Source organism: Ambystoma mexicanum, chromosome 7p, assembly GCF_040938575.1.
Source record: "Ambystoma mexicanum isolate Mex_15411 chromosome 7p, UKY_AmexF1_1, whole genome shotgun sequence".
Lineage (NCBI taxonomy): Eukaryota > Metazoa > Chordata > Amphibia > Caudata > Ambystomatidae > Ambystoma > Ambystoma mexicanum.
In genome coordinates, this window is record NC_090939.1 from 931,807,475 (window position 1) to 931,835,411 (window position 27,937).

Genomic DNA, 27,937 nt, shown 5'->3' on the forward strand with positions numbered 1-27,937 from the left:
GCCACACCTATGGAGACCCCTGGGGGCAGATGGGTGATCATCTGCCCCCAGGGAAGGAGTTAGGAAAAAAAAATCAAAAACATTTTTTCTAAATGAAACAAGGATTTGGGTGGGGGGCCACTAGCCACCAGGTATTTTCTTTTACATGAAAGCGGGTGGCCCTCTCCCCCTACACTAAGTGGAAGGGAGGACTACATTAGGTGTCACCCCATCCATTAGAGGGTTTGGGGGGCAGAGGGCCACCAGGAAAGTGTGGCCAGGCCCCCCCAAAGGATGGGGCCTGTAGGTTAGGGCCCAAATCAAAAAGAAAAAGCGATGAAATACATGGGTGGTTTTGGGGGAGGGCCCCCCCCCCACTAGACCAGCAGGGCAATTTTTTATCGAAAGGGGTGGTGGCCCCCCCCAACCAAAATGGAGTGGGGGCCGCCTCATGCAGCCCTCCCTGGGGGCAGATATCTGCTCCTAGGAAGGGACACCTGCCCCCAGGGAGGGCTGCATGAGATGCCCCCCTCCATTTGGGGTGGGGGGGGAGAGGGCCACCACCCTTTACATTACATAATTCCCCGGTGGTTTAGGGTGCCCCCAGCCCACCTAAAATGCAGCCTACCATTTTCAGTTCTTTTCTTTGTTTACACAACTTCCCTTGTCGCAGATGGGCCACCGGGGGGCCTGTCCCATGTTTTGTGGTGGCCCTCTCCTCCCACCCCAAATGGAGGGGGGGGGCTCCTCATGCAGCCCTTCCTAGGAGCCCCAGGGAGGGCTGCATGAGATGCCCCCACCCCTCCATTTGGGGTGGGGGGGACAGGGCCACCACAAAACGTGCGACAGTCCCCCCAATCGATGGGGTAGTAGGTTTAGGGCACCCTGGGGGCAGATGGGATGCACTAATGTGCAGATGCACACACTCATGTGCCCATCTGCCCCAAGGGAAGTTGGGTAAACAAAAACTAAAATTGAAAAGGCTAGGGTGTATTTTAGGGGGGCTGAGAGGCACCCTAAACCACCAGGAAATTTTGTAATGTAAAGGGGGGTGGCCCTCTCCCCTCCCCCCAACCTAAGGGGATGGGGGGGGCCTCATGTAGCCCTCCCTGGGAGCAGATATCTGCCCCTAGGAAGGGCAAATGTGTTTTTACTGGGGGTTGAGGTTCAGTAGAACACCAGTGATGGCTTGAAAGGGGAGCTGTGATCGGAGAGTAGTGATGATTTGTTTTTGTTGGGGTGACTGTAGGTAACAAATGTTTTTTGTTTCGTTTACAACTTTGTCTACGCGAGCAGCCGCAACGTTATGCGAGTACTGTTTTTTATTATTCTACGGGTAGGGTGAGACTGGGGCTGGATTGTTGGTGGTGTGGGCGGGAGTGGGCCCTCTGGGGAGATATTTTGGTGGGCGGGACACAATTGCAGGGGCAGGCCTCAAATTGCCCCCATGCCACCTCATCCTCGGCGCTACTAGGCAAGGAGAAGATCTTGGAGGCGTATGGGAAGAAGCTTTATTCCAACGCTTAGCTGCATCTTCGTCAATCCAACACGGATGCCATGCTGGCAGCCATTAACCAGAGGCTTTGGCGGGAAATAGCTGACTTCCTTCCAGCACCTCCGGTGCAGAGCCAGTCACGGTTTAAGGCGGGACTGGCAGAGGCAAAAATGGTGGTGCAAGACATCATGGAGTCCACCGTGGCCCACATTGACGCCTCTTGCCGGGCCATATGCATTGCCACGGACATAAGAAAGATTGCCGGGCTTCGGGCTACTAAATTTAACCCAGACATCCAACAACGCATATTGGACCTTCCATTCAAGGGGGAAGACCTTTTTCACTTCACCACCGATGAGCTAGATAAAAAGAAACTGTTTGCAAACTGCAAAGTCTTTATCCTTAGGAATGCCACGCGCAAGGCGTACACCCAGTCACATCAACGTTCCGACAAGGTGCGGACGTTTCGGAGGGTTAAGTGGCTTCCAAGAAGGGAAGTCCAGGCAGCCTGACCGTTCGCTGAGTCAACACCGGCGCAAACAACAAAAAGGGGGAGCAAGGGCTTTTTTCAGTTCCCCCCTCCTGCGCAACAGCCTCGGAGGGAAAGAAGGCATGACGCATCCCTTCGGGTCCTTATGTCTCTGGTGGGGGGCAGGCTTGCCCTTCCCGCACAGTTTTGGTGTCATATGTTTGCGGACCCCTGGAATCCTCTCTGTAGTATCCACGGGATACCCCCTACCAATCCCTTCCTCTCCTCCCCTCCACTTCTACAGATTGGGACAGCAACTCTGTTGGCAGAAGTTCAGTCGCTTGTCGAGAGCCAGGCCGTGGAAGAAGTCCCAGCCTCGCAGCAACAATTGGGCTTGTATTCCAGGATTTTCACCATACAAAAGAAGAACCAGGCTGGCCTGAGAGTTGTTGGCTCTCTCCACCCTCAACCTCTCCCTCCCTCTTCAAAAATTCAAAATGGTTACGTCAGCACTCATAGCTGAGACATTGTACAAGGGAGACTGGGTGTGCTCCCTGGACGCTTATCTACACGTCCCGATTTGGCAGCCGCATCGCTCTTTTCTGCGATTCAGGATCATGGGCTGTCATTTCCAATACAAGGTGCTACCCTTCGGCCTCAACTCAGCCCCCACGGTATTTACAAGACACATGAATACAGTGGCGGCCCTCAGGGCCCAGGGCTACCACGTCTACCCGTGCCTAGACGACTGGCTCGTCAGGGCAAGATCTCCGGAGGCAGTTAACCACACTTCCTTCACCCTTATGAGTACATTCCGCGAGCTGGGATTTTCGCTCAACTTCAAGAAGTCTCATCTGCAGCCTACACAGGGACTGACCTTCCTGGGCCTCATCTGGGACACAAGCTCTGAGAGAGTGTTCCCCTCTGAGGACAAGATCACGGCCATCAAGAAGGCCACTACTCACTTCCTGACCCGAGAAGTGACATCAGCCTGGTGGTACCAATACCTATTAGGTATCATTGCAGCGGTTCTACTGGCCGTACCCCACATGAGACTCCAGATGAGATTACAACTGCACTTCGCAGCCTCATGGAATTGGGAGAGGGGCTCCCAAGCGGAGCCTGTCAACATCCCTCATTCTCTCCACTCGGACCTCACATGGACTGCAACCTGCGGAGGGGCAAGCCCTTCCATCAGCCGGCCCCGCAGGTCACCATCACTATAGATCCTACCTAGAGGGCTTGGGAGCCACTCTGGACAGCCACAGCATCCATGGAGTCTGTAACCGGCAGGAGCAGAAGTCTCATATCAACTGGCTGGAGCTAAAGGCCATCTGGCTAGCTCTCAAAGCTTTCCTTCCGCTCAATGGGGCCAAGGTCATCCTTATCCAGACCGACTACTCCACCAGAATGTACTATGTCAACAAGCAAGGGGTTTCAGGTCCCCTGCACTGTGCAGCCTAGCAGTCAGCATGTGGGAATGGGCCCTGGAGAACAACATCTACCTCACGGCCGTCCACCTTCCAGAGGAGTCCAACTTGGAGGCGGACAGGCTCAGCAGACTTCGAGTGGACAATTACGAGTGACAATTGAACGATCAGGTGCTGCTGGAGATCTTCAACAGATGCGGGCATCCTCAAGTGGATCTTTTTGCCTCCTGTGACAACAGGAAGTGCCAGCAGTTTGAGTCCTGGCAGGGGCTGGGCCCCAGCTCCTGGGGCAACACATCCCAGATACAGTGGAACAGCATGACCGTGTATGCCTTCCCTTCCACACCCCAGGTCCACAGGGTGATCTGCAAGATAAAGGGATCTTGTCACCTCAGCATCATTCTGATAGCTCTGTGGTGGCCGCGAGACTGTGGTTCTCGGAGCTTCCCAGCCTCTCAGACAGACTCCCCATGCACCTTCCGATGGGCCCAGGCCATCTACTGGCGCAGTAGGGGGCAGGGTCATCCACCCCGCCCCACAGAAATAGCCTTTGCAGCGTGGTTCCTGAGCAGGTCACGCTGAAGCACCTGAGCCTATCACAGGCTAACCTAGAAACCATTCAGGGTGCTAGGCCAAAGCTACCAGGAGCCAGTACAAGAGTAAATGGACTAGGTTCTGTCACTGGGCGGACTCTAAAGAGATTGACCCCCTTACGTGCACGCTGGATGATGTGCTCTCCTTCTCTGCACACCTTGCTCACTCGGGCGTGCAGGTGGATACATGCCGCACCTATCTGGCAGCCATAGGAGCCTACAGAAATTTGGAGGAGGAAGTCTTCTCCTCTTCCAACCCAATAGTCAAGAGACATTTGGCGAGCCTCTCCAGCCTCTACCCGCTCATCAAAAAACCACATCCCATGTGGGACCTCAATGTAGTGCTGGGCGCCTTGGCGCACAAGCCCTTCGAGCCAATGGCGTTCACGGACATCAGGCTGGTCACCATTAAGTCGGCTTTGTTAGTGGGCCTCACCTCTGCTCGCAGAGTCAGTGGGATCCAGGTTATGGTGGCCTCAGAACCCTATACGACTTTTCACTTGGCTAAGGTGGTCCTGCGGACATCCCACCCCCCCCCCCCCGCGTTCCTACCGAAGGTACCCTCTGCTTTCCATCCAAATGAGGAAATAGTCTTACCTATGTTTTTTGAGGACCCTAAGGACGAGGCTCAGAGGGTCCTGCACTGTCTGGATGTCAGACGCGCTGTGAAATTCTATCTGGACAGGACCAAGCGCTTCCGCAAGTCAGACGCACTGTTTGTCACCTTGGGGGTCAAGGCCCAGGGATCAGGCATCCCAGGCTTCGGTAGCATGGTGGATGGTTTCGGCCATCAAAGAATCAGGTGAGCGCATGCTCCCAGGGCTGCGCGCCTCTAAATTTAAAGGGGAAGAAGGTTTTTTCTGGTGAAAAAGGTTCTGTCTGCCGTCCCTAGCGAGGGACGCCCATGCAGTTTGGAGGAAAGGGGACTATGGAATAAGAGTACGTTAGTCACTACAGTGAGTAACTATTCATTCTTTCTTCCCATTGGGAAGTTTATTATTGTTGTTAACCTCTTATGGGCTGTTTAGCCCTTTTCTCTCACTGTTTCCTCTGCAGCGGTCGAGCTCAGGGGAAAAAGGGTGGAACTGAGGTCTGGGACATAGTGACGTGGTATTATATGACGCCCAACATCACGTCCGGAGTCGACGATTGAGTGCCAAGCAAGACGGATCATCGATTGACGACCGAGTCGAGGTCCACTAACACCCCCTGTCGAAGAATTTTCCAAGCAGCACAGCTGGATGAGGATATCTATCAGATGAGGAATCTGCAGGAGAAGAATCAGTAAAAAGAACATTACGGTTAGTAATTTCTCCTTCTCTGCACCCAGGCAAGGACCCCATTCCACCTTTTCTGTTGGTTTAGTGCATGGCCACTGTGTGTTGTCAGTCAGGATCTGCACAGTCTCGCGTTTTACATAGGGGAGAAAAGCAACCAGCAGCCAGGTGCAGCTGTTCCTTAAATTCTGTGACATTACATGTGAGAATGCTGTGAATCGGCTAGTGGTCCTTAAGAGAAGACAGTCGTGATAGGTGTATGAGGGTGTGTGTGTGACCCAGGCCACCGTGAACAGTCGGCACCGCCAGGTGTTTAGAGCGAAAATGTTGAAGATGCCACGAACGCAGCTGGCCTTGCCTGGGAAGACAGTTCTTATACTTTGGATTAATGGGGTTTTCAGGATAGCAATAACCATACAGGTTTTGAGGGTTTTTTGGAAGGAGAGGTAGTTTTCAGTGCGGCGGATGTGTTGTGGAAGAGTGTTCTAAATGGTGGGTGTTAGGCTAGAGAAAGCCGAGCCGCCAACTCTAGTGGAGTTGTGCACTGGGATAGCCAGTACCAGAGCTGAGCCTGATCTGAGGTTTCTTTTGATCCGGTAGTGGATGATTTTTTTCTGAATGAACTCTGGTCCCGAATGATGGAGAGCTTGGTGTGTGGTGCACATGCCTTTGAAGGTTGTTCTTAGGCTAACTGGGAGCCAGTGCAGGATTCTGAGTGCGTGGATGATGTGTTCTCTGGGCGGGAGGGTGAGGAGCAGTCTGGTGCCACTTTTTGGATATGTTGAAGTTTCCTCAGCTGGCATGCATGGACGTAGGTCGAAGTGCCAGGTTTCGAAAGTGCCAGGTTCTGAACACAGAGATAATGTGCTTCCAACGAGAAAGGTCTGAGTCCATGGTGCATCCGAGATTTATGACTTCAGTGGAGGGGCAGGCAGGGCTGCCAGGCAGGCGACCACGGTAGAGGTTGTGGGATCAGAGCAGTTTTGCCGCACATGAGGATCTCTGATGTGCCCGGAGTGAGGATAAGTGGTTGTTTGTCATCCAGTCATTAATCTCTAAGAGACAAGAGGTGAGGTCTGTGAGTGGCGAGGCTTGGATTTTGCAAATTTGAAATTGATCTGCATATCGTCTACATAGTTGTAGCAGGCAAAGTTGTGTGAGCGGGTGATGGCTTGTAGTGGGCTAAGGTAGAGGTTGAAAAGTGGTGAGCAGGAGGCTCCTTGCGACATCTCTTTTGTCACTGGGCGAGGGCAGGGGAAAAAGGGGAAGGAGAAAGATTTGGGAGCGGTTGGAGATGAGGTGATCCAATTTAGTGCAGAGTCCTTGATCCCTAGGGTGAGGAACCTGTTGCTCAGTATCATGTGGTCGATTGTGTCAAAGGCCGCTGACAGATCCAGGAGGATGAGTGCGGCACACCCTTCTGAGCCTGCGGTTCTTTTTCGGTCATCCCAGATGGAGACCAGAGAAGATTCTGTTCCACAGAGGGGTCGGAAACCGGATTGGGCAGGGTCGAGGAGATTATTGGCTTCTGTGAAGAGGTCAAGTTGCTTATATGCCGCGGTCAAATTGTTTCGCAATGAAGCGGGTGTTGGAGATTGGGCAATAGTTAGATGGGGTAGAGGGTCGAGGCTGGGTTTTTTGAGAAACTGTTTTGCATGAGGTTTTGAAGGCCTCTGGGAAAATGCCTGATGTGAGCGAGTTATTTTGCCAGCACAGGTGGATGAGAGGATCTTTTTTTAGAAGAGAGGGAAGGCAAGGGACTCCAGGCGATTCTGAGGGTCGGCTAAATTCTAGTAGGTTGCTGAAAGCAGTCGGAGAAAAGGGGGAGAAGGACGAGAAGGTATGTCGGGCAGGAGGGGAGGGTTTGGTGTAAGGGGTGTCCAGGTGTGGGTGGCGGATCAGAAATAGTTTTGAGGTTATGCTGTGGTGTCTTTCAAGCACCCATTTATGAAAGTGGTTTGAGAGCTCATCGCAGAGAACTTTTGAGTTCTGGGAGGGTAAGGTTAGACATCTAGAGAAATTGAATTCCCCTAGAATGTTGTGGAGTTCGCTGCATGGGTTTTTGGAGTTGGAGATTCTGTTTGCATAATGTTATTATTTTTTTTATTTTTTTTTTAGCTTTCTTGATTTCATACAAGTGTGCCCTGTTCAGTCTTTTATTAGTGGTGGCAGGTACTGTCCTCCAAGCTTGCACTAGGAAATGCTTGAGGGTTTTCAGTGCTTTGAGGGTAGGCGTGTACCACTTTTGGTTTGTGGTTGATCGTTGTGAGGATCAATGGGAAGGTGTGAGGAGGGTCATAACTTAACAGAGCCAATGGTCAAAGAGATCAAAGGCGGAGATCCTCCTTTGCGGGAGAGGTCGGGGAGAGTAAGAAGGAGGGAATCAGCCAGGTCTGGATTAATGATGATTTTAGTCCAAAGAGGGACTGTGGCCGGTGTAGATGAGGGATTGATTGGGGGGGGGGGTTGGAAGAGAGGGGGAAAGAAAATGAAGTGTGAAAGGGATAGCGCGGTGATACCAGTTTAGAGGACGAGGCATGACTGGGGAAACTTGGTCAGATATTCAAAATGGTGCATCATGGGTGTGTCTTGCGGGATGGGTTGGGTGTGAGATCATTTGTGACAGACCGAGAACTTCCAGATTGTCGGTGAGGGAGCGAGTCATGGGGTTGGTGGCAACATCAAACCATATGTTGAAATTAGTGCAGGATGCTTGATCAGTGTAGCGGAGAGCGAGTCACCGAGTGAATTGGTGAAATGATGTTCATAGCCTGGAGGTGTATATAGGAGAAGGACACTGCAGGTGGCTGAGACAGAACTTAGCTAGGAAGGATTCACATTTGGGTTCGCCAGGAAGACACTCTGTGGATATTACTGACATGTGAGGTTTGTGTAGGATGGCTTGGTCCCCCGCTCTGCTGAGCCTGTTGTGAACGAGGAGGGAGAAGCCATGCAGAAAGGCTTTGTGTGCAGTGGGGTGGAAATCATCAGAGAACCAGGTCTCAGTGATGAATAGAAAGTCTGTGTTTTCAGTTGAGATGAGGTCAAAAACATTGTGTTTATTTTTAGCTTTGGCTCTGGTGTTGATGAGTATGCATGATAGAAGATGGTTTTGCTGTGTGATAAGCATCCGGAGAGGGGGGAGGTTGTGCAGGCGGTCTGGTGGTCGGTTCAGGGATTAGGGGAGTAAAGGTCCGGTATGGTATTTTTGGGGGGATGAGAAAGATGCTAGGACAGGGTTGGGAGCAGCCGGCCAAGGTTGTAAAGAGTAGGATATGCGTACCGTTGGAGCTCTGAGATGGGGAGAGCAATGTGAGGCTGCTGGGTTGCGATCAATACGTTCTAAGTGGCTTTAGAGGTGCTTGAGGGGCATTGGGGTATGGAGGAAGGTTGGAATGTTTGCAGACAGGGTTGTGTTGGCCAGGGCTGCGCATGCTGCACTCAGGGAGGGGGAAGTGTGATTTAGGAGGCTGCAGTGGTGGGGAGCAGGGTGGTGGGTTGGGGGCCGCAGGGTCATGCAGCATTACCACAGTAGGGAATTTAAGGGGGTTCTGTGTAGGGGGTGTTTAATGGCGTGAGATGTACAGTGGGCTGTGGAGATGGGGTTATGCGTGTTTGCATGCCAGCAAGCTGCCTTATTTCTGTGCGGGAGAGGTAGTTGGATGAGGGTGGTTGGAAGAGGACTTGGATGATTGAGGAACAAAGTACGGGGTGCTTCAGGGGTATTGAAGGGGTTGTGGTGAGTGGCGTGCCAGACGACTGACCGAGTCGCGGTGGTGAAATGTCCGCTAATGAGCAGCGCCTGCAGAGGGATATGACCTTGGATGGCATGTTCGGTTGCAGACAGAGGGGAGTGTCATCACAAATGGAATTTTGGTAATGCATTTTGGCAACAGTAACAGACAATTCCTTGAGGAGCGAGCAGCGCCTACGTATGGGACTCGCTGTAGATGAGGTAACAATTCGATTTGAGGCCCAGCAGCAAATGCCTATATTGGTGGGCACGACAGTAAATGCAAAACAATTTGTTTTCAGGTACATGGGAAATGGGAGAAGAGCCCAAGTTGGGGACACAGCAGTAAGTGTAAACACCTAGACTTGGGAAACCTGGCAAAAGGGAAACCGGCTAAATTGGGTATACAACAGTATATTCTTAGCACCTAAATTTGGGGGTACCCGGGAAGAAAAACCGAAAATGTGGGTACAACAGTAAATGCAGTAACACAGAGATTTGGGAGACTTGGATAGAGGTAGAAATGCCTGAAATGGGGACACAACAGTAAATGCAGTATCAATCACCTAGATTTTTGGCATACCTGGATAGACCGAGAAACGCCTAAAATGGGGGCTTTCCTTCCATCTTTATGGAACCCCCAAACTTTTTGTTTTTATTTTGAATCTGACCTGTACTTTTCAGTGCAGTGAAGCCTTAAGCTTCACTGCACTGGCATTTGCTCATGTTATGGGGAAACAGACATGTCCTTTAGGATGCCAGTACTTTTGTCATTGTACAACGCAGCTTACACTGCAGTACAATGGGGTACATTTTTGTTTTGCCCTAGATTAACACTCAGATGATTTTTGTTTACTCTAGGTGTGCTAAAATTGTAAGCTGGTGGCAGCAGTGACTTTTTCCCACTTTTTGGTGATTTTCATTTTAGCATTACCGCGTTTGGCTACTAACTGTGGCTACTGTTAAAAAATAGCGGTGCCACAAGATTTTTCGCTTGTCTTTTTGTCATCTTGTTCTTTAGTCTTCTTCCTGGCCAGAGAGGCGAGGAAAATCCTTATAAGGACTTCCATTTCCTGGGAAAGCAGAAGCTTTTGGTGGTGTACTGGAGGGCTGTGTGTGTTTGTTGGCAGGATGTGGGCTGGAACGTTCTGGTTCCAATCCACAAACTGGTTTCATTGTGTCTGAGTGGTATGCATTAATGTTTCCGCCAGTGGTACTGATAAGACCACTGTTGGGGTGTGTGTGGGTTAGTCCTGCTATTGGCTAGTGAGGGTGGAAGCTCTTACCTGGCTTTTGGGATAGGAAGAGAATCCCTTCACCCATTCTTCGGAGATCCTGGAGAAACCTGAAGGAGCCAAGTATCCTTTCCAGCTGCGAGACCCGCGAAGAAATCGGAGACCTGGCTGAAGGAGGCCTGGCGACCAACTTCTGCTGCCGTCTTGGAGGAGCCCTGTCTTGCTTGTGATCTTTAGCAGTCCTGTGAAGGAGCTGTGACCCTGGAGTGGAGAGACCGTCCATTCCTGATGTTTACTCGGTGCCCTGGCAAAGAGAGCCTTCGGAGGTGCCCTACACCCGTCCTGTGGCTGACCAGCTTTGATTATGGGCTACTGTGCTGCCTGTGTCACTGTTCCGAGTTTTGGCCTGAAACTTGGGTGATCCTCAGCTGGCCCTACGAGGCTAACTTCTGCGAACCATCGGCGTCCTAGCATCGATGGGACCCGAGATAGGAGGAAAAGTTCAACCGCGGATGTTGAGTCCTTTTGCATCGCCGTGCTGTGGTGACCACCGGCCGAAATAAGTTACCTGACCCCCGAGTCAAATCCTGAGAGGGGTCCTGCATTGAGTTTTGCTGCATTCTTCAATCGAGAGTCCTTGCAACAGTGAAAGACACCAACCGGAGATCAGCTCGAATCTGCAACCTCTGCGAATCTAGGTCTGCAACTTTTTGAGGGAAAAACAACCTCAGACCCTCTTAATTTGTCCTGCCAAGTCTGAGGAAGAATCGGAGTACGGGGGGTAAGTTACAGAGCTTCTAACCTATCCCTATACTCCAGTTATAAGTCAATGGGCTTATAATAAACCTTAATTCTAACAATATTGGCTTCGCCATTGCTTGCCTGCGCAAGACTTCTGAACGTTGGGGCTACTTTTGGGCATTAGTCTAACTTGAACCCTAACCATAACAACCCTTCACTGGACCCCCAAAGACCCTACCTGCATTTTATATCTGCTTCATAACTTCTGTGGAACTTTTACCTGAACTATCGGACTATTTAGAGCTGGACAATTATAGTTAAGGATCATCTCTGTGGACCTATAAGTCCTATAAGTGCATAATGTAATCATATCTTTCCCTTGCAGGAGTTTGTGTTGAATAGTATAACCTTTTTACAAGTGACTGTATATATGTATCTATGTTTATTAGTCTTGTGTGATACCTCTACTTACTACTAGTCATTTTTCATAGTGTGTTTTATCCATCAATAAATAACTATGTAATCTGTGATTCCCATTGTGTGACCTCATTGTGGACCTTTTACAAGCTAACCACCTCTGAAGATCTTAGCCTAGACCGCCTGTCGCTGCTATCTGAACTGGTTTGGCTACTGCTCCCCAGAGTTGTCACTATCACAATATAGGATGGCCTTCTATCCATCTGTCCACCAGGCCAGAGTATAGAAAATCAGTCCTAAGAGAGGCACAAAAGTAAATGACACGGTACTTGAAGTTTGGTGTACAATAGTGATGGGACTACTACCTCTTAGCTGGTAAACATTCGTATTTGATCTTTCGTTGGAGAGAAGAGTGGTAGGGATTTCAGGAATACAGTGATTGCTATGCTACCCGCCCATACAACACTTACTTTGTCAGTCGCTGCTGGTTGACGGCGGCAGGCTTCACAGTCGAACACAGTCTGAAGCTGCTTCTTCATTAGCTGCCTTTTGCCTTGGGGCCCTTAATGGGAGGGGGGGTGAGTCTAAAATAGGACTGAGGCCCACTCAGAGTTGGTTGGAGACAGGGACAAATGCTGCAAACATGGAAGGAAATCCTCAGTGAGGCAAGGCACCAGAAAGCTCTACAGAAAGTGTGGAGAGCCTGCTAAAAAAACTTTAAAAGCCCACCAAATTGCAAGAAATAGGGTCGGAGACCCGAAATATGTACCTGGGCGAGCTAGGGGACCCAAATATGCTCAGCCCAGGTCTTGTGGACCTTCTTGGCTTGTAAAGAAAGGCCAAGGACCAATCGAAGTTGGTGGGAGGTGAGAATAAACACTGCAAACACGAAGGAAAGCCTTGGGGAGGCAAGGCACCAGAAAGCAGTGAAGAAAGTGTGGAGATCCTGCTAAAATATTTAAAAGCACACCAAATTGCAAGAAATAGGGTCGTTGACCCGAACACTTAACCGGGCGGGTTGGGGTACCAAAATATGCTCAACCCAGGTCTTGTGGACCTTCCTAGCTTGTAAAGGAAGTTCCAGGCCCAATCAGAGTTGGTGAGAGGCAAGGACAAATACTGCAAGCACGGAAGAAAAGCCTCTGGGAGGCATGGCACCAGAAAGCACTACAGACAGTGCAGAGAGCCTGCTAAAATGTTTAAAAGCACACCAACTTTATTGTATTTCTTTATTTCATTGGACATTTGTATGGTGCCTATACACAAGTGTTTCCAAATACCACAAGACAAAAGGGGGTTGGGTGGGCATAGGAAAAAAACAACAGTAACAGTCGTACTAGGCCTTGTGACTTACTTACTGTGCAAGTGCAGGGGAGGGTGGCAGTAGGGAGAAGGGATGGAATTGGGGGAGGGTGAGAGGAGGTGAAGTGCAGGAATGGCGGATGAGCGAGTGCTGAGAGGAGCCACAAGGGCAAGTATTTGGAGAAAAGTGGGAGAGGGAAAACAAGTGCAGTGGACAGGGTGGACCAGATTCAGACTAGTCCGGGAAGGGTGCCCGAAGGCAAGTGCTGGTAGCGATGCTGGGGGAGACAGAGCAAGGAGGGCCAGGCCCCTGTAAGACTCATAAGGGACCAGGCACCACTCTCAGCGGGGGATTAGCACGGGAGGGGAAGAGGGAAGGAGGAAGAGAAGAGGAAAGTCTTGAGAAGTTTCCAGAAGTTAAGAAGTTCCGGCTCAAGTCTGCAGGGGCAGGGAGGCCATTCCAAAGGGAGGCTCCTGCCGAGGAAAGGGATCTACCTCCCGCTCTCTATTTGGAGAAGCGTCTGACCTGGAGAGAGTTGGAGCTAGAGGGCCAAAGAACTCTAGCCGGGAGGTATTTAGGGAGAGAAAGCTGGATGTTGAGAGGCCCCAGGCCCCAGACAGCCTTGTGGATGATGTAAAGGGTCTTGGATTTAATCCTTGCGGTCACCGGGAGCCAGTGGAGAGATTTTAGTGCTGGGGAGATGCAGTCCCTAGGCTTGAGGCCAAGCATAAGTCTTGCAGCCCTATTCTGGATTAATTGAAGAGGGCGAAGGGAAGAAAGAGGCAGATTGAGGAAGAGGCTGTTGCACTAGTCCAACCTTGAGAGAACCAGATGAAGACATTGAGCTTCTGGGGGAAGGTGAGGAAAGGGAGACTGCCTCTGAGGGAGGTGAAGCTGAAAGCTGAACTTCTTGGCAAGGTCTGTGATGTGCGGGAAGAAGGAGAGAGAGGAATCAAAGATGACCCGAAGGTTTTTTTTGCCTCACAGGAAGGTAAGGAGAGAGGAAGTAGAGGAGGTAGATGGGAGCTTAAAGGAGAGCTTTGTGTCATCAGCATAGCACTGGAAGTGAGGAGAGAACGTGTGAAACCAAAATCTGGTACTGCAAACGAGATAAGAAAGACCAGCAGTCATGAGTATGTTTTTTGCAGAACATGTATACGTTGCAGGAAGCCATAACCTGTCTGATTTTGATCACTCTGGACTAGGGCCAGAGACCATGGTACCCAGAGTTGCCGGACATGTCCTTCTGCAGAGGACCATCCACCTCTGCCAAACTGTGGTTCGAATCTTGAATCCATACCTCAGTAGCATAAACCTTCAGGCTTGGCTGGGCCCGGAGGACCGCTCAAGGGCAACACGTTTGACTTGGTTTAGGCCTGGGCTTAGAGAGGCTCTTGTAGCCCTCTGGGAGGGGTGTGTCAAAAATCGTGACAGAGCTGGCAGTCAACCATGTATCGGTTATAGCGAGGACATCAGGGCCAAAGTCTTCAATGAGGTGGCAGGTGTCAGAGTATTGTTTAACGGTAGAGCGAGAGTTGAGGGTAACTAAGTGGAGCTGATTGCCACCTTTAAAGGTCTTCCGAGGAGTGATACAGGAATGTCGTACACCTGTCGGTGGTGGCGAAGGTGTCGGAGGAGTGGCAGAAGGAGGGGTGGCAGGTTAAGGGGGGGAGTTAATAAGACACGGAAGACGCCCATCAAGAAGGAAGGGGTTAGGCTGAGAGCCCTGGGCCCTGGCAGTGCCATTCTGGTAGACATTAATGATGCACCTAGAGGATGGGAACTGTGCCAAGAGTACTTCCCATCGGTTTCCACCACTAATGGGTGAAGAAAAGAAAGGGGAGAGGACTGAGACCATATCAGGAATCCAAAGGTCTGGAGTGGGAACAATAAAGAGGATGTCGGTGACAGTCTGCCTGGAATAAGCGTTGACATATGTGTCAGCGATGGGCAGGCCTGCATTGGCGACCAGGAGATCTTTCTTGAATGTTTTCCTTCCATACTTCGAAAGAGAGATAGGAAAGGTGATAGTGAGCAGTTAGAGTAGACCAGGGAGATGGAGAGCACCAGGGAGAGGGGGGAGAGCAGAGAGGAGAGAGATGGAAAGGGGGAGAAAGAGGGACGGAGAGACTGCACAATGCACAACAAACTCACCAGGCGGACTAGCATGTCGACGGGCGCAGACGAATCAGGTGCACTAGAAAGGACGTCCAGACCGGTGAAGAGTCCTGGGGCAGGCACAGGGTGAGCTCTTAATCTTGGAGGAGGCAGCAAACTGTAGTTTAGCCTGGCACCGTTCTGACGAAGGGGCACTCAACGTGCAATTCACCAGCCAGCTGATACACTGTCCAACTTGATGGCAACGTTCTGGACTTACCAATCAGGGGCATGGAAGGAGTAGTGGGCGGCTTTGCGTTGGGATGGTGCCACAACCGCGTAGCTGCCCCACTAGATGACGTGCGCTGCTATCTAGAGGTGCCGCAATTGCTGCCTGCAGGTCAGCCGCAGCGAGACCTGCAGAGATCTACAAAACAGAGGTACCATTGATCGAAGTTCCCAGGCTGATTCAGGATCTATGTCAATTAAAGGAGTGCTTAATGTGGGAGGCACCTGGCAGCAGACACATCCTCCGCTGAGCCTCAGAATGGCAGTGATACAGACTTCATTTGTAGGAGGGTGCAAGAGCAATGAGCGAGTTCTGCCGGGAAAGTACTTTAGGAGCTGTGCCTCCCCACTGACAATGTATATCATAGAACACCAAAATGCCATGAGAGCCGCTTATCCCTCTGCGCAATGGCTCCTGCATGGGTATGCCAGACAAGGATGATCACAAACTGTTCCTTCCAAACAGCAGCTGGGTCACTGGTGGTTTCACAGATTGAAATACAACTGCAGGCTCTGCCGCTGCATCCTTGATTGGCGCACTGCCGATCACAGTGATATTCCCCACCCAGAAGCGACGTGGGGCATTAGCTTCAGGGCAAACGCTATGTGCCTCAGGCACGTTTTCAACAAGTAACACACAATCCCTGGAGGGTCCTCGGATACCAGCATTCTGGGGATCACCTCCCATTAGCCAGCTTGTATGCCGTTCCAGGCTCCTTGCCCGGGCTAGCCTTCATACACAGTAGGAGCCGGCAGCAGAGGCAGTGTCCCAGGAGCAGCGGCTGCCCGCGCCACACATGCCTGCTTGCTGCTGCCCAGGGCTACCTTATTCTTGCTCACTGCCACGCGGGTTCCAGGACAGCGCTCCTGCTCCGCATCCCTGTGATCCCCTACTGATGAGCTGCTGATCTTTGCCTTCCGGTGCAGCGTCACAGCCCACGCTAGTGGTAGTCTGCTCTTCCCGTGCCACTTGGCACACAAGGAGTTTCGTCTCCCACCGATTGAGCTCACAGGTCTTCTGGGCCGAACCGACCCACAAGCCGTACAATCACTGCCAGTCCTGCCGCACACCCGGGATCACAGTCAGAGGTGAGTGCACCTGGTACTGTGCTTCTGCCTGCCCTGGCCAGTCTTATTCACCCTGGGTGCCCTTTCTCCCCGGGCCACCACTCCGTATCAGGTGCTGCTCAAGACTGCAAGCCACCACACAAGCTTGGAACTCCAAATTTTGTGAAGATGTGCCCCAAATGTTCTTACAGCATGAACTATATTGGTTAAAGCAGCGGCGGGTCAGCAAACATCAAGATTAGATCCAGATCATTTAGGGTGCTCAGGCGGTCACAGGCTTGTGGCCATCTTCCAGAACAGATGCCTCTCGGAATGCTACGATCTGGCTGGTAAGGATCTGCCCGAGGGTCTCAAAGCACATTCCTCCACTGGACTGGCTGCCACCCCGGCTCTGCAATGCGGAGACATTTGCCAGGTAGCTAGTTGGGCTTCTTTACATGCGTTTGCTGAACATTACTGCTTGGATTCTCAGTCTGATCAGGATGCTTGCTTTGGCAGAGCTGTACTTTAGATGTTATGGTTAGTTGATGTCCTTGCTCTCCTAGTTCCTCCAGATCTTTGTACTGCTATGGGAGTCTATCAAAGATGAGGAATTGGTAAGAGGAAGGAATCCATTAGAAGAACAAATTACTTAACCTCTTGGTAATGTTCTTTCTGATGGGTGTCCCTCCCACAGATTCCATATCACCTTCCTTTACCTACCCCACTCTGCGGATAGCTAGTACACCTTGCCTCTGGGACCCTTCAGCATCAGAGTGCTAGGGGAAAAGGGTGGAACTGAGGTCACAGGGTGCAGAACCTCAATGTATACTGTCCACTACGTCATCTCTGGCCGCCTAGAGGCACTGGGCAAAAAAGAAAGAGCCTTTGCTAAGTACAGCTAGGTATCCTTAGTGTCCTTGGGTGTACAGGCATCTGAATACAGGCACACAACAGTCTTGAAGTCCCAGCCCCTCATGTTTTTGGAAATGAAGATGAAGGCAGGGTAAGACTTTGCTTCCTCTAACTGTTGCTTCACTCAGATCAGAAGAAATCCAGGAGAGTCAAGGGAAAATGACTGCATTCACTCCTTGTGTATTGACCTGTATCTTGGTAGGTATCATAAATCTGATGTTTTCCAACTAAGGTTTTCGAGTAACAACTACAAAATAAAATGAGACAACAGATCAAGTTGTCCATGAAGTCACTGAAACAGCAAAGTGGACATCTATTCACCTACAATTATACGTTGTGTATGATATTCCTTTTTTTCTACAGTCCTTGAACACATTGCTGGACACATTCTGTTAAAGGGCCAGTTACAGCTACTTCTTTTTATGAGATGAACTGCTAATATGAACGTGCATAGATCAGGCTGCGTCGAAAGAGCTGCACTTTCGAAGTATTATGTTATGTTGATTTATACAGCGCACTGCTACCACCCGGTGGCAGTCTCCAGGCGCTCACAAGGCACTGGAAGAGGAGCGGGCGTGGTGTGTTAGTGAGGATAAGATTAAATGATTGATTCAGATCCAGGAGAAACTGGCGTCCATGTGCGTTGTCTTGCATGTGGGAGTTGGATGCGATGCCCGGGTTTCTGTAACGGTAGGGGTAGGACTCTGTGCCTTGGATGTGTGCTAGTGTTTTATATTGGGTGTAGGTCGAATGCGGTTAGGGTGGAAGTATGGTTGTGTGCACAGGCTAGTTGTATCCGTAAAGGGGTCCAATGTCGTGGATTAGCAAAATCTGTATTCTGTACATATGTCCCATCAGCATTGAAGCAGTTTCTACCGCTGACAGTGCACTATTATACAATGAATTGCTGTACACTGCCTTGATATACTAGCAATACCCATATGTGTATGTTGTTGCTGTTTTTAGTATGCTGTTGCTGTTTTTAGTACAGAGATATTAGTTTCACCTCGTAAAGTTAGTGACTGTGGTCCCATTATGCACCTTTCCGCTTGTATGGACTGTGCTCATGGTTTGCACTGAAGAGATTTAAATAAAATAATTGTAGTTTCAGTCTTGCATTATATGTATATGTGAACAATGCAGCCTTTGAATTTAAGGATCTCCCCGTTTAGGACACTACAGCATCATATATTCTCTATAACCTGCATGTTTTATATGTATGGTGGTAATAGGTTGTGTAAATTCTTTCTTTTAGCCATCTTCTCATCACTGCAAAACACATGTACTGCTTGAGGGAGATTCCTTCGCGGAAAGGCTTGGCTTATATACAATCTCGTCAGGCACTGAACTCTGTTGTTAAGATCACATCAAAGAAGAAACACCCGGAACTTATCACCTTCAAATATGGAAATAGCAGTTCTTCTGGAATTGAAGTATTAGCCGTTGAAAGGTATGCCTTTCTTCCACCATGTTTACCAAAGAACTACATTTTTGAATCTTCATGTCAATTTTGATAGTAAACCTGTTGCAATTTTTAAGACAAGAATAAACATGCACACATTAATTCTTACCACAGCTTCCTCTTAATGTGACACTTTAGTCACGCTTTAGTCACATTTGTTATTCGTGTATACTGAGAAGCACGTGGACATTGCTGAATATACCAGATCATGCCACATTCCTTGCACATTTTAGTGTTCAGAGGAACTCTTTTATCTTACTCTATCATTGTATTTCCCTCTCCATCAAAGTGATCTGCCACCTCGCAGTTCAACCTAAAAGCATCTCCCATCTGAGTACGTTTATGCAGTAGACATTGCCGGACTATTCCATTCGATGTGCACAAAAGGCAGCTGTCTGTTGTGAGGGGATGAAATATGTTATGATTGAGTCCTATTCTACTGTGGTGGAAACATGCCTGGCATCTGCTGGGCAGAATATTTCTAAGCAGTGTAACTGGTGATTCTATTTTATGCTATCACTCCTTAGAAGCTGGAAACTGTGAAAAGGGGCATGTCTGCTTATTTCCCCATGCTAATCCAAGCTGGAAGATTGAAAGGAGTCACTGAATCAGTGTCTTATCTGCTTTGCATGAGAGAGAATACATGAAATGGGGGAATCGGAGAGAGGTTGTGGAAAGTTGCTTGGTCACTTAGTGAACTGCTGGTGGGCAAGACCTCGTATAATTCATAAGGTTCTGGTAAAGATACAATTGCATTGATTAGGGAAATGGCATAGTTATTTAGAGGGTTATATTGCCTTGGTCATTAAATGTGTGAGGTCTACTTCCTTCAAATTTACTCGAGATATAGGCTCACTGGCTTGCACAGGGCAAAATGCCTTGAAAGGCTCTGAGTGCATTTAAGGGTAAGCTTTTGGCTTCACCCATTTGGCCTATGCCATCAAAGTATGTCATCTCAGTTGAAATTCCTAGTAGCAATATCCAGACTTAAGTAGTGGCTTTATTGTCATTGATTTTGTCCGGAACGGCTTAGTAAATCTGCAGGTAGAATGATGCGAGAGATGTAACCCTGCCAGTAAAAAGGCTGGCTCTTCTCACCAGTCCAGATAAAAAAAAGTTATTGTTTAAAGGCTGAAGCTGCCGTGGATTTTATGCATAATTTATTCCTCAAGAAAACAATTATGCAGTGCTCTCAGCAGATGTTATTTTTGTTAAAAAAAACATTTAGATGTATATTTCCACCCAGGTAACTAACTAGTAATTACAGGACAACACATCTGTTAATGTTTTTAAGCAGTTGCAGTGCTGGGTGCATGGAATGAGGTGAGAATTTGCAAGGGGAAGAATCACAAGTTTGGCCTAAGGGTCCTACAACTCTCTTTAGAGACCCAACATACAATTATTATAATACAAAAGAGAGTATTATGTATTGACAAAGTGCTAGAGAACTAGTCACTATATCACCCTGTAAAGGGAACTAACTGTCCCTAATGTGTGCCTACCTGTCTCTAGATAGCGGTGCTGTGTTGCCTATCTAGGGAAAGGTAACTAGTTCTCTAGCACTTTGTCAATACATAATACTCTTTCTATTGCAATAAAAAGTTACTCCCTACTCTCTAGTTTCAACGACTCCAAATCCCATGTCGGGAAGTGTTTTCAGGAATGGCACAAAATATCTACAAACAAAAATCGCAATTCTCAATGAGTCATCACTGAAACGGGTGACTGAAATGACTCATTTTTTAAAAAAAAAATGAAAAAATGATATACACTTAAATACTTGTACTCCGGTAAATCACAGCCTCTTCAACCCTTGGGTGAGATTGAGAATTGTGATTTTTGTTTGTAGAAATTTTGGTTTTGGAGATGTTGAAACTAGAGACAAGCGGTTAACTTTTTAGTTCCTCTTCCAGAGTTCATAATTGATGACAAAATAGATGGATCAATACAGTTGTCTCATCTAGTATTTTTGGATTGTGGACTACCCCAGTGAACCCTGTTTTTATGTGCATTTGTTTTTTCATATATGCTTTTTTTTTTTTTGATAAGATCTTTTTATTAGATTTTCATCAAGATACAACTCCATCACATAGGTTCCAATGAATTACACTAACAAAAGTTGACACAATAATGATATCATAACAATAACACTATTAATATATATCTAAAAACCCAGTATACCCTCACCTAAATGTACCAATACACCATCATCCTATGCGAATAACAGAAGAAAGCAATTATAAAATCTCACACCTACACACAGAATACATCACATAAGACAACGGAAAAAGGGGAAGAAATAAAAATATAAAAAGGGGGGATGTCCTCTCACTTCATTCTCCTCCCACCTTCCCACCACCACTCTACTTCATCCCTCATATAAGGTGTTAAATGATCCCCATAACGAGAGATAATCTCCCTCTCTAACTTTAACTTTAAATGAAATCTTTTCATATTTAGATAGGATCTGTAATTCCACCAACCAATCCCCAACAGCAGGTTTCTTTCTAGTCTTCCAGACCCTAAGGATTAACTTAATCGCCACCATCATAGCTTTATCTATCCATATATATTTCCTAGTGTTTACACACCTCCCTTTATGTTGAAGCAAGATCACATTTGCTGCCGATCTCTGAATGACTGTGCCACAAATCATATGCATTACTTCTCTCCAGAAGTCCTGTACTTTCGGGCAATCCCAAAGTAAATGTAATAGGGTACCTCTATCCCTTCCACAACTCCAGCATATCTCATCCGTCTTCAACTTCAATTTAAAAATCCTAACTGGTGTCCAATAAGCCCTACCAACTACCTTCTGCCTAATTAGACATAAACTCATATCCATACCTAAATTCGTACCTACTCTAAGAACATCTCTCCAATCTTCTTCCGAAATGACCACATTAACATCATCCGACCATGTATCCTTTAGCTTACTCCATGCATCCATATAACCTACCTACATAGGCATGAAACGCATATAGCTACGTACATTGTATTCCTGCCCAATCAACCGCTTACAAATCTCTGGTTTCTTTCCCAGTGAGTTATCAGCCATACTCTTCATTTGATTAATTAACAAAATCAAATCCAGATATCTTCTCCCCAAGTTATACTTAACCTGCAGTTCCTCAAATTGTAGCAGTCTACATCCATCTAGTAAATCACTTAGATTGAATATACCTTTTCTAATCCAACTTTGCCAATGCAAACACTTATTATTGAGTTGTAGTGTCTCATTGTGCTATATAGATGCATCACAACTGAAACCAAAACATTGACCATTTTCCCTGAACCATGACCACAGAGCCTGTCTAGTCGCAACAATCGATTGTAATTTCAACCTCTTATTTGACAGCTTTCCCATAGTATAGAGATTATCTAAGTGATAAGGAGCACATTTCTCCCTTTCCATGCGTAACCAAATCGTCCCTTTAGCTTTCCCTTGCTCAAAATAATGCGAACTCTTCTTGAGTAAAAAGGCCTTATAGTGTTTTACCAAATCCGGGTAACCAAACCCACCCCCCTTAACATCTTGCAATTCCCCACAAAAAGGATTGAAACAGTTTGTCAATCTTCAGTAATTGTTTCTTGAAAACCAATAAAGGTACTGACTGTATAATGTATAATACCTTAGGTAACAGAACCATTTTAATTGCATTAATTTTTGTCCATAAATTCAAGTTCAATCTTTCCCATCTTTTAATAGACATCACAATTTTGTCAATTACCGTATCCATGTTATATTGAACAATTTTATTCAGATCACCAATTATATGTATACTTAAATATTTAACACCCCCAGGAGACCGTTTACATTTCCAGGATTTCAAAATACTACTATCATACATCCTGGACAAAGGAAACATTTCAGTTTTGTCCCAATTTACTTTTTTCACTTCTAGTTTTGAAAGAAGAATCATCATATCATCTGCATAAAACAAAACCTTAAGTTCTGTATTCCCAACACAAAGTCCCTTAATCTCCTTGCATTGTCTGATGTATGTTGCTAACGGTTCCAATGCCATCTTATCAAAAATGGCGACAAGGGGCACCGTTGCCCCGTGCCTTTAGACAGAGGAAAGGATTCAGAAATCAATCCATTAACAAATAATTTTGCCTTAACATCATAATGAATACAATCAATCATTCGCATGAACACTGGACCAAACCCCATTTTCAACAGTGTAAATTCCAGGAACTTCCAATTAACTCTATCAAAGGCTTTTTAAGCGTCAAAGAAGCCTATGATCCCACTCGATTGTTTTCCATAATGTACACCCATAACATTTAGCACAGTCCTGATATTATCATAGCCAAATCTATCTGGAGTAAAACCTGCCTGTGATTCATCGATGCAATCTCCCATACAGTTCATCAGCCGATTCGGCCATATTTTGGTAAAAGGTTTTAGATCCACATTCAACAAAGAGATTGGTCTATAGTTCCCGCATTTTTTTATGATCTTTGTCTGGCTTTGGAATCGCAATAATCAATACATCTTTCATCGATTCACACAATACCCCTGACGATAAAAAATCATTAAAGACCGTACACAAAATTGGTGACAACTGAGTCACAAACATTTTATAAAATTCTGAAACCAGACCATCCGGTCCCAGTGACTTTCCATCCTTCAACTGTAATATTGCATTATAAACTTCAACATCAATCATAGATTCAAGTTTAACTTTCTTTTCAGTAGTTAACTTTGAAATATTAATTTTATCAAAGAAGTTACCCTGGTCTTCTTCACTAGGAGGGAGTTCCTCCCTAGATAACCGCAAACAGAAATCACGAAAATACTCAGATTTCTACATTCCTATGCAAAGTGTCCCCTTCATCAGTTTGTATGGAAGTAACACATGTGTCAGTCATCATCCCCTTAAGCTTATTGACCACCAAACTTATCATCCTTATCGCCAAATTCCCAAAACCTTTGCTTGGTATAAAACAACCCTTTTCCTGCCAGTGTTTGTACATGATTCTTCATCTCACCTTCTAGCTTCTTCAAATTGATCCTATTCGATTCTATATTTACAATCGCAAGTCTTCTGCAGTTCCTTAACCTCCTCTTCCATTTTTTTTTATCTCCAGATTTTTCCTCTTAGCATACGTTGATCTACTTATCAATTCCCCTCTCAACACTGCTTTAAAACAGCCCTAAACAATTTTAATATCTACTGAACCCTCATTCACCTCAAAATATTTCTTAATAAAGTCTTATAATCCTGCAATTACCAATGGATCTTTGAATATACCTGCCTGCATCCTTCACCTTTTGGATTTCTCCCTCATGCCCCTCGTATTAAACTGCATGTCAAGTAGTGCATGATCTGAAATACCTCTCTCTTTAATACTGAAGCTCATTGTCTGACTAACCAGTCTATTACTAATAAGCTAATAATCAATCCTGAAGTATGAATTGTGAACTGGAGAATAGAATGAATATTCTTCTTCTCCATGATGAAGTTCCCACCATACATCACCTAGTCCATATTTGAATGCAAAAGCACAAAACTCTTCACTAACTTTTTCATTATTATACCTACAATCTCATCTCCGGTCTAGCTTGCTATCCATTACCAGATTAAAATCGCCTCCCAAAATGACATCCTCTCCTTCCATTTTATCCAGCTGATTTCTCAACAAAGCAAAACACAGTACATTTGGAGAGCACGGAGCATATACAGTCCCAGCCGTCACTTCCCTGCCATCATAAAGTAAATCAAGTAACAGAATACGACCTTCCTCATCCTTTATTGTTTTCTCTATTTTAATCGGCAATCCTTTCCTGAACAAGATGCTCACCCACCCTTGACCTGGAATCATAATAGTTTGAAACTACCTGTGAATATCTGGGGCTAGTCAAATAGCATCCAGTCTGTTCATTTAAGTGGGTCTCTTGCAAGAAAATTATATCCCCTTTACTTCTCTAAATCTTTGCCATAACCTTTCGTCGTTTAATAGCACAGCTAACACCTTTCACATTCCATGAAATAAAAGTTAACAGAGTCATACCACAATGCTCTATACTACTCGCATTTAATATATCCTAAACAAATATGCCACTTTTGATTTATAAAGTTAACTCCCACTGCACTATAGAAAGTGAGAGGAAGGCAAAAAAGAAATAAAATAAGAATGAAAAAACACAACACAATACAAACAAATAGACTAACACTTAGAAACCAATAATAATTTACATCATGCAAAGTCTGGTAGCCATCAGACCATAAATGAGCTAATATATATACAACTAACACTTTATCTCGAACCATACTCACCAGTAATCCCATGCCCTACTAAACATAATCATCAATATTTTTCCCAATTTATTATCACAATATCCAAATGCCCCATTTCTCAATCACCGTCAATCCCTTTAATATAGCCAAAACAATATATTGTCCCAATCAAGTAACAACTATCTGAACCCAATGAAGCCCTTAGAGCTATTCCCCATCTAAATAAATATATATACATAAGAATCCATTAATTACATCTTAATTCAAAATCCACAGTTTCCCAACTCTTCCACATATCATGTTTCTATAGCATGACCATATTCCCCCCAACCAATTTAGATATAACACCACCAACTATATTTAATAAGCTCCCCCAGTCTGTTATTCATATCATATCACTTGCAGTAACCTTTACATGCCATAATAATAAGAGAAAAAATAAACAAAGACATTTATTTTTTTGAAACACAATATTATCTAAATATATCAAGGAAATATATTCTCTCCCCCGAGAAAACATTCACTGAAGAACAATGACATCCGATATGCACCATACTTGCCTGCATTACATAATGTGCTTCCAAGTTCCTCTGCATTAGTTAATACTTGCAAAATCAGTCACCACATTGGCATTTGGCACCACCATAGGGGATGTGATCCCTACAAAGTTAGACAGTCAAATGGCAGGTGAAGAAGTGACATGCAGCATCCCAGAGGTACACAAGCTTTGCTCACTTAGTAAAGGCACTATTCATAATCCAGCAGTGTATTGAGCCCATATCTGATTGCTGAGCGCATGAGCAGGGAGGTCACAAGTACAAGATAGGCCGCTGCACCTCAGGAAGCCTAACGTGCACCAGTACTGCATCATTAATGTATGACTCAGCCAAACGTGTGTCAATGTCTGCCAGCTGCATTTCCATTACCAGACACTGCCCACCAGTCCATGTTACGGCTGGCACGAAAATCGCCACATTTGTCCATGATAGCGAAATAATATAACCACGTGTTTATCGTCTCGCTCTGCCATATACACCTAGATGATTATGATGATCAACACGTAGTTAATGAAGTGTAAAATGTAGTAGATAGAAGTAACTTCGGTATGTCATGTAAGCGCATATGTACATGCCTGAAATGGACCGCTGGTTTACTGAGGCTTAAGTCAACTGTTAATTCGAGATCACCACCTACTTCATATACCCTAGTATCAACTGTGTAGGGAACTGGACATGGGCGAGATCAGAAACTTCAGAGACATTGGCTAATTCTTTCAAATTCAAGCAGCGCTTTGTTCCAGCTGCCCCTTGGTTTTTCCAGATTTGCAATAAGAAATAGAGCAGGCAGAAGTTACAGCCTCAGCTCCAGTGTTCAATGGAGGCACATCAAATGCTCTAAAAATTGCAAAATCCTCATGTAACATCTGGCGTTTAGTTTTAGACTTCTGCAGTGGGTAGGAGGAGAGAGGCATACGCCTGTAATAACGATCTGGCTGTAACACATTTCCTTTCATCACTAAACATTGTGAATGAGATTTACAATCGGACTATCATGAGTATCCAACAGTAAGTGGAGGCCAGGGGGGCCAAAGTCGCAACAACGTAAAAAGGGGGTTAGATCAAAAAAAGTACCCCGCATGCTGATGCATATAATCAATAACCGCGGCAGAACAGCATGACCAAAACGTCTCATTCCGTAATGCGCTGCGCCTTATTACACTTACGCCATCTTCCAGCTCATGCCACGATCCAATTCACATACGGGCACACGTCTCCGTTCACTGTCACTCGCCATTTCTCACTCCCAAAGTCTCTTCATACGGCCGTACGTCACAAAACGTGTTCTCAGCAGGCAACGTTAGGAAAGATGCATGAAGGTGCTTTTCTTTGTTCTAATGCCGGAGCTTACCCGTAAGTCAATATTGTTAATTTCCAACAAGAATCGCAACATTCCCAGCTGTTTGAACAAACGGTATTTCTGCGGCAGCCATCTTAAGACCAAGAATTAAGGTAAACATTAAATTAAAAAATAATAGTATAAAGGTGGGAAAGTTCAAAAATAAATGAAGGGAAGTGCCTGCATCCACGAGGCATACATTTAATGCAATTCAGACCTCCCTTTCTTTTTCTTTGACTTACTTGCAATTTCCACATCAGAAGACATGCCCTCCATAGGGTCTGAATCCAGATCTGATAAAAAAAAGCTTCTGCAGATTTATTGTCAGTGAAGGAGTGCAGACAGCCATCAATCACAACTATGAAGATGGCAGGGTAGATCATATAATATTTTAAATACTTCTCTTGAGCTTTTATCTTGGCTTTATCAAATTCCCATCTCCTCTCCAATATATCTCTACTAAGGTCCACAAATATTATCTTATTGCCTCCCCATGCAAGACCCTTCAGTTCACAAGCCTTTTTCAAAATAAGCTCCTTTACTGGGAATCTTAAAAATTTTACAATAAGACGCCTTGGTTTCTCTCCCAGGGGGGAGGGTTTAGGTCCAATAGACCGATGTGCTCTCTCTGTCATGAATCGCAGGGTGCGCCCCTTTTGGGCTTCATGGTCCCTGCCACAACGGGCTTGTACACATTAATACTTCCAAATGGCCGTCCAGCGTATTCTCTTCTCGCTCCATGCTCTGGACGTAGCCCTTCTCTATTTCTAGACCATGCCTTCCACGGCTCCGCGCGTCTCAATGCTATTGCGAAGTAGCGACCAGACGTGTGCTCCGTTCTCCTTTTCCACTCCCGCTTTCCCTTCCTGGTCCTCCCCCTTCATTTTACCTCCTGGATTTGAGTTCTAGCGAACTTGCATTGCCTCCTGGATTCCTGGTTTCAGCCTCCTGGAAAAAAGAACGCATTCTGGATTCGGCAGAGACACGGGCCGCCTTCTTCAAAACCCGCTCCATCCGTAAGAAGGCATCAATCAAGGACGCCGGTAAAGAATGGACTCAGGTGAGAAGGAGGGAACTCCTTGACACTCTCTAACTCCAAGGCAACTGTTGAGTCTAAATTAAATAACTTTGACAATGTTCTTTGTAGAAAGTCAATTGCATTACCTCTCTCTGCATTCTCTGGAGACCCAGCAAATCGAAGGTTATTTCTCCAGGTGGTCAAATGTCTCAGTTGAATCCACCCTCTTTACCACCTCTTCACATTTTTCTTCTGATTTAAAGAGAGCTGCCTTAATTTCTCCAATATCTAATG

General features: G+C 46.4%; 1 protein-coding gene across 3 annotated transcripts in view; it reads left to right on the top strand.

Moving 5' to 3' along the window:
- The window catches only part of TBC1D23 (TBC1 domain family member 23), a 1,631,981-nt gene that overhangs the window by 1,433,267 nt on the left and 170,777 nt on the right, over positions 1-27,937 (top strand). For all 3 annotated transcript variants that reach the window (XM_069637239.1, XM_069637242.1, XM_069637241.1), the window contains exon 17: positions 18,275-18,469. In XM_069637239.1, the coding sequence (XP_069493340.1) occupies positions 18,275-18,469 (195 nt within the window). The remainder of the gene's footprint in view (positions 1-18,274; positions 18,470-27,937) is intronic.